Source organism: Coffea arabica, chromosome 10e (assembly GCF_036785885.1).
Source record: "Coffea arabica cultivar ET-39 chromosome 10e, Coffea Arabica ET-39 HiFi, whole genome shotgun sequence".
Lineage (NCBI taxonomy): Eukaryota > Viridiplantae > Streptophyta > Magnoliopsida > Gentianales > Rubiaceae > Coffea > Coffea arabica.
The window spans coordinates 3,404,805-3,412,114 of NC_092328.1; the positions used below are offsets into that span (position 1 = coordinate 3,404,805).

Here is a 7,310-nt window from a genome sequence, read left to right on the forward strand (position 1 = left end):
TATCACAAGTTGATTTACCATCCCCTGTTAATCATCAGCTTATAAAAGTGGCCAGCCTAGAACTGTGACGGTGGCCGGACAACTAGACAAGATAAAAGAGTACTCTTTCCCCATACATAACAAATCAAGAGCTGGATATATGCAATGAACATGAGGGATTTTGGGAAGTACTAGAACCGGCCAAGTTTTTTGTGGAATATGACATACAAACGTGTTCTTGCCTCAAAACAAAGAAAAAGGGTTATAAGAGATTCCTTAATAGTAATCAGTTTTCATCAATAATTCCGCAGAGAAAAGTCCAACTTGCTAAAAGAAACCAGCAGACGAGCAACCAGGGACCTATGGTAAAGGGCAGAGAGATGCAAGTCTCTTTAGTGCACTGCACTGCATATCAGAGCCAGAGGGGCGTGCGTCCGTGCGTTTTGTGCTCGAGTGCATGCACATATTAAGGGATATAACCGGAGTTTGCTTTCGCCATGCACAGTCATTAATTCAGTGAAAAAGACACTGATCGTTATTATTATCCATGTAAAGTGTCAACATCGACCCCCTAAAAGGTAATTTGTCGATTATGGAAACTAGAATATGCGAGCGAGTCATGGCTAGTTAATTTTGTCAATGACACAAATTATACGTCGAACAGCTTCGGATGAAGACAAAGAAGGTAGAAGGCACAGCGTCCATGGCAGCAGGCCCCTCCTCCCTGGTCAAAAAGGAAGTCCACAAAGAATGTTCTATTGCACATCTAAATGCTGAGAGCCAACTACATCATGTTAAAGTTTAACCGGGAGAGAAAAGAGAGCTTTGTGAAGTCCAAAGACTGATAGGAAAAGAGAGCTCTTTCTGCATATAGTAGTAGTAGTATTTGGCACTCGCCAAACTTCAAAATCAGATGAAACAAAGGAATATATTTTAGTTAAGAAAAGCTCAGTCTTCAAGAAAAACTGACTTCTTTGCTCTGAATGTTTACTTACTTTCTTCAGAAGGAATGAACGAATAATTGTTACATGAAGAATTTTTAACAGCAGAGTTGTCAAGGAATCTTCTTCCCGGAGAAAAATATCAATGAAAAAATTATCTCACAAACTCTACTCAAGCTTTGTGTGGAACATACACTACAGAATTCTTTCACCCTTTTTTTTTTTTTTTTGGCTCCATGGGAGGAAAGAACCAGTATATAAGTAAAATATATTCATTGGTCAATGAATTACCTCTAATCTGTCATTTATGTGCTCATGAATTACCATCGCCTTACACATCTTCAAATGGAGGAAGGCAAACTCCATGATGTATGAAACCTTGTTAGAAGGATGAAGCTACCCTACACAGCGTTTAACTCTCCATCATCTGACCTAAAGCAACAGAGGTGTAAGAGAAAGATCCTCTTTATCCCAGGTATATCACAAAGGATCCAAATCCTCACACCATTTTATGGGTGACCCCAGAATATTAACATTAGAAACTTTGGTCTTCCCATCATCATCAGCTCAGTAGTGATTGTTAGTGCGGAACTCATAGATATGCAGTAAAAGAGGGTGGTTGATTAGTCACTCCCACTACTGTATCTCCCATCTGGAATAAGTCAAATATAGGTTCAATCAACAATTAAATCAATGAACTTTTCATAACAAACAAATGTAGAGTGCCATACCTCCAGAAGGTCTCTTCCCCTCCATAGCTTCTTTTTTCTCCTGGCAGCTTGAACAAAGGAAAGGACCATCCCAAGGCCGTAACTTTCTCGAATTCTTTGAGCCTACATGTATTGAAATACCTTCTCCAGGTTTTATTTCTACTTGGCAAACCGCACAAACAAACAACTTGAACATATTGCAAACTGGATATTTTGTATCCAACCTGCATCGATATGAACAAATTAGACAAAATGCTAGACATGGATCGCCTGCAGTAAAATGTGCTAGGCATACCTCCCTTTCTTAAAAAGAAAAGATCTTTGAACGATGATATGACAACATATAGAAGAAAACACGATCCTTAAACAAGCAGACAAGACAGATGCAGGTCACCACAAACCTTTCTGATAGTGAAGCAGATCCTTCTTCAAATAATTCCTCTACAACATCTGGTTCACTAAATTCCTTTCCAGTATGAGAGGAAGATTCTGATGGCTTCTTGCGAAACATAGACTTAAAGACTCCTTTCCCTTGCTTCTTCGGCGGGGCCAAGGGAGGATTTGGTTTCTCTGGCGGTTGTATGTCAACCACAATGCAGGTTGTGTCATCTCGTAGCCCTTTCACTTGTACAGCCTCCTGCAAAGGAAGCAAATGTGTAAAATAAATTACCTAATCAAGTGAAAGAGTTTAACAAAGTAGCGTTGTATTATATATACATATATAAATGCAAATCGAAAGGACAAGCATACTTTAACAATTTGAGAGGCTGCAGCATCAGCTGGCATCACACGACAACAGTCAAAAGCCACTTCCGCAGATAAAGCATCCCAAACCCCATCACTTGAAATAATAAGCCTGCCGCCAGCTGATGACAGCTGCATGTTAGACATCAAGACTTTGAGCACAAAGAAGGGCTTTAAAAATCACTGGTACAAAAACTTGTTGGCAGTTCTGACGGTACCAGATATAAAAAGATTGTGCAAAAACAGGAGTCATCTCCAAAAGTCAAGTAATTTATCCTCAAAAATAGAACAACAGAAAATCCTTGAAAATGGACATTAATAAGGAAAATACCAGAATAAAGTATTCTGGTAAAGATCATCTACACATTTAAGGCAGCTGAGGTACCAGAGAAGAAAGAGTGGAATGGCATAAAGCATTCTATAATACAAACCTTTACTTGCTTCACATATGGGACAGGAACTATGAATTCACCAACATCCATATCTCCAATGGATCGCGAAAGGCACAAGCCACCAGGCCAGCACCTTAGAGGACCAATCTACGGAAATTGGCAAACAGCAATGATCAGATAGCATCCCAAGAAAAAAAAAACACTTGAAATCACTGGTTACAAAACTCATTTCTTGAGTCCCACCAAAAGAAACATCGAATACAGGATCACTAAAAGCCAAGGATGTTGGGTAGAGAGAAAAGGAAAGCATTTGCAGAACCCAGCAGGTTAATTTGAGCTGCATTAGTAAGAATTTGCACTTTCCATAACCTTCTTAAAAAGGTGAGAGAACTAATGAATGCTAGAAAAGCATAAGCACGATTAAATATGAAGAAAAAAACTTCAAACAGTGGGGTAAAGACAATTAACTTTTGCTGTGTATTTCTTGGTTGAAAGCTAAATCAATTGTTACTCTCTTTGAATTGGTAACTGCAATTAGTTTCTTTCTTCTTTTTTTTTTTCACTTTCACTCCTTTGTTTCCTTACCCTAACTGTCACCTTTTCTTTTCTTTTTTTTTTAAATATTGTGTTTCTTATGCCCCTTTTGGCTTTGGAAATATGTCTTTAGCAGAAGAAAGAAAACATAGTACCATTTTTCCTATTCAATTAAATCGGCAATTAAGTCAAATTGCATGTAAACCAAGAAATTGTTGTAATCTATAGACAGAAATAAGTGTGTCATCAAATGGAACTCAGTTTATAAATAAAATTTTGACAAACTGAGTGGCACAAAAACAGAAATCAAATTCTAGAATGAAAATATGGGAGTTGGCAGCCAAATACACTGTGACGTTACTGAAGAAACAGACTGCCTATGGAAACATCTATAACAAAATTTAAGGAAAAAATGCAGCTCACAATTTAAGGAAATAAAAGAAATTAGCATACAACTAAACAGAATAAACTCAAAAGATAGGAAGATTATACCTCTGTACCACCACCTGTATTTAGCCGCCCTACCTCACCACCACTTGATGTAATACGCTCCCTTCTGCTTGATGAAATGCTAAAAGGTCAAAATCTATGAAGTGGCAGATCCATATGGTTGTATGCAATACAACTAGAAACTTACTCTTCTTCATTGCATTCAAGCCTGTGATCTGCTGAAAGATAATATATATCCCCTTCAGCCGATTCAAGTACACAACGAGAATCACCAACTGATGCAACAGTAACAACCCATCCTTCAATTATTACAAACGTGACTGTTGTTCCCGAAGTTTGGGCTGACACAGAAATAGAGAGATGGCATGAGACTCCCAGACGCATAGTTAAGCGTGTGTATGCACACGTGCACGCATTACAAGAAGAGAGAGCATAGATGCATGTCCATGCTATCTTTTGCAACTTATATCTCAACATGTATATATATCGCTCGAATACAGTAACCACACAAAATACTGTGATGCTAACAGAAAATGAGTCAATTTTGAATAGGTACAAGCATGCATGCAGTCAGAAAGTAAGGCAAACAAAGAAATAAGAAATTATACACTGGAAAAATCATGCAAGAAAATGCATTAGCAGAGAAACTGCTGGTTGTCAGTTGGTCAAAATCAGCTTGATTCCTGTGCTCTTTATGCTGAAACTTATTTTGAGTAGATTTGTCATTTAACAAAGCCTTCTGGCTTGTTTGAAGCTGAGAAAAAGCCGAGTCTGAGAAGCAAAAGTCAAGCTGCTTTGCATACAGTTTTGACTGCTTCCAAAGTCTCAAAAATTTAATACAAGGATCATTGCTCAGAAATTTTAAAAAGTCGAAGAAAATTATGAGAAGATCAGGCACATAATAAAAACACCTGGCATGTACATGCAAAGAAATAGAAGAGCAAGCAGGCCAGAGATCACAAGTGCAGCACAAATTCTCAGTGCAATGAAATCGACTATCTACCAAAGAAAAAGCCATCACATAACAAAGTAAGCAATTCTTGTGAAACTTAAATCAGGAATGCATAGGAACTTTGTAAAACTTAAAGTGATTTAGGCTTTCAAATGATGGACTGAAATCTCTTTGGATATTTGCAAATGAAAGAAAAAATTACTTCAGATGAATTTACTGTGGCCAATACAATATGGTTCAAGGTTTAGCCATTTTTGACACAAAGGGAAGCCATCCTACGTTTTCACAATGTCCTATAGAAGTTAGTTATACCTCTTTCCTGGAAATCCTTATCAGTTTTAACAAATCCCGCTACCAAAGCCCTTGGCAGTGCAGAAACCCACTCATCTCGGTTGAGGTCTGCAGGAATAGCACCCAAAACATTGTTCAAAAGATTCTCCTTAGAATATATGGCAGCTGCAGATCCATTATGTCCATCAAATAACTGCAAAACAAATGTAGGAAGGAGCAAGACAGGTGAAACAAACTAAGTTATGAGAATGTTTTAAAAAATTCTAAAGACAATAGAACCATCGATATTGGTCTAGTGGAATTTTTTTTTTTTTTTTTTTTTTTAAACATCAGTATTGAACTGACAATCAAAACTAGCATTTTAATGAACAAAGATTTCTAGCAATTCCCCTCAATCGTCTCTACTCTAAGTTTTTTTTTTTAACATCAATATTGGACTGACAATCAAAACTAGCATTTTAATGAACAAATACTTCTATATGTGAGAATCAAAATAGTCACCTCAATCGTCTCAACAGTAAATTGAAAGCAGGTATTACTATGGTTTCAGTCGTGAGCAGACAAGCTTTAAAGAAAACAAGGATCATTTGAGCACTAATTAGCGAACAAAGAAATGGAGAACGCATTCAGGATTAACCATAAAAAAACTAAGTACCAAAAAAGGAAAAAAAGAAAAAAGTTAGCCTGATTAGATCACTTCAAACTTTCAAAGTAACCACTACGTCTGTCTCTTGCATCCGACTCTCAGCTCTGCTCTCCAACCACAGCATAAATACGCAAAGTACAAGGAACAGATGAAAAACCCAAATAAATGGACTGCCTGGAGTTCAGCTTTGCCCTATTTAGTTAGCTTAAGTATCAATCCACTACAAAAGAAAGTTGTCCAGATATTCCAATGCTTTAACAGACAAGGAAAACAGTTTTAGGGAATTTGTGTTAACATGCAAAATCTCAAATTAGCACCATAAACATAAACCCTTTTTGGTACAACAAGCAAATAACAAAAACTCAGATATTAAGCAAAAATCACTGTTTCATAAAATCTTTCCATACAGAAAAACAGAAAGACAAGTGAAAAAAAAAACACAGAAATTGCAAGTTTCGTGGGGGTCTAGAAGCAGCAAATGCTTAAGCAAAAAGACAGAAAGGAAAACAAAAATATACCCCGAAAACAGAATACGTAGTGATTCCATCACCCAAAACCCGCTGGCACTCAGTCTTGAGCAGTGTAAAGTCCTCTCCTTTCTTGCTCTGGCTAGCTTGGCCGTGAGATAGCTCAGGCCTCTCCACCTTCTCATTTGCTAATTCACGCTTCAGCAACACTGATAATGGGACCGTTTGATGTTCACCTTTGGACAACATGCTTCGGTCCCCTTATAAAATAGAAAATCCCAGAAAAAATCAAGCTTTCTAATTTGTCTTGCAACCAAAATGTGCCCCGAAAATCTAAACCTCCATTGATTCTCCTGCCTTGATTTAATCAGCAGAAATCCAGTAGAATCCTAAACGTACCAGAGATAAAACGACACAAGGATCAATACCTCTAGAATATCAAAATTAGCCTCATGGCATCATTAATCAAGGTAACAAAACATGTACAAAAAAATTCTAGCAAAAACCCAAATTCAGACAATACCACGAAGATCTTCTAAAAATTACCAACATTCAGACAACAAAAATTCCACATAACCCCCAGACAGACAAAATCAAAGATCAACGAAAAAGCGTCCCGTCTCAAGACAATGTGCATAAAAGGGTGCAGAAACATCTTCAAATTACGCAACAAAACATGGGTTATCCACGCCAAAAAAAAAAAAAAAAAAAACTTCACTGAAAAAAAACTAGAAACATACTTTAATGTAGTAACATAACGTACGGAAGTTATGGTGGTGGAGTTGGAGAATAAAGAGAAATGGTGGGAAGGGTTGTTGTTTGTTGAATCATCGAGAGACGCGGATCCCGGTGTTTAACGCTGCAAAAGATTTCATTTTTATGCGTAGAGAAGTGACCGGAGAAAGAGAAAGAGAAAAGAAAAAAAGAGAGAGAGAGGCTTGTGTGTGAGTGCGTGAATAGAAAGGAGAGGGCGGATATGGAGATGTTTTTCCCTTAACAGTACATCTTTTGGTGTTTAATTAATTAATACTAATACTAAATACAAAAAAAAAAAAAAAAATCCCTTATGCGTGTGGCGTAAATAGTCACCATAATCAAATCGAATCCATTAAAAAAAAAAGGGAGGGGTAGAGGGTAGAAATTTTTTTATGATAAATTTCTGTTGTTTTTAGCGTTGTCTGTTCTGTTTCCAATTCATGTGCGG

The 7,310-nt window shown here is 37.2% G+C and overlaps 1 protein-coding gene across 2 annotated transcripts; it reads right to left on the bottom strand.

Moving 5' to 3' along the window:
• Positions 1-1,178: 1,178 nt before the first annotated feature.
• On the bottom strand, positions 1,179-7,107 carry LOC113712746 (probable protein phosphatase 2C 12). 2 transcript variants are annotated; one of them, XM_027236298.2, is made up of 10 exons: positions 6,870-7,107; positions 6,158-6,495; positions 5,015-5,186; positions 3,938-4,091; positions 3,793-3,856; positions 2,806-2,913; positions 2,381-2,506; positions 2,032-2,267; positions 1,652-1,854; positions 1,179-1,572 (listed from the first exon to the last, which is right to left on the bottom strand). In XM_027236298.2, the coding sequence occupies exons 2-10, from the start codon at positions 6,353-6,355 to the stop codon at positions 1,544-1,546; spliced, it is 1,290 nt and encodes a 429-aa protein (XP_027092099.2). In that variant the 5' UTR covers positions 6,356-6,495; positions 6,870-7,107; the 3' UTR covers positions 1,179-1,543. The 2 variants fall into 2 exon arrangements, with proteins under 2 accessions (XP_027092099.2, XP_027092098.2); XM_027236297.2 differs by having other exon boundaries at positions 6,847-7,107.
• Positions 7,108-7,310: the final 203 nt, after the last annotated feature.

What these genes read in the sequence shown, in the direction of transcription:
- LOC113712746 (XM_027236298.2), bottom strand. Translation starts at nt 6,355, where the DNA reads ATGTTGTCCAAAGGTGAACATCAAACGGTCCCATTATCAGTGTTGCTG. An exon ending in CATATGTGAAGCAAGTAAAG is followed by an intron (nt 2,507 to 2,805) that starts GTTTGTATTATA and finishes TCTAACATGCAG; the next exon opens with CTGTCATCAGCTGGCGGCAG. An exon ending in GGGGAAGAGACCTTCTGGAG is followed by an intron (nt 1,573 to 1,651) that starts GTATGGCACTCT and finishes GACTTATTCCAG; the next exon opens with ATGGGAGATACAGTAGTGGG.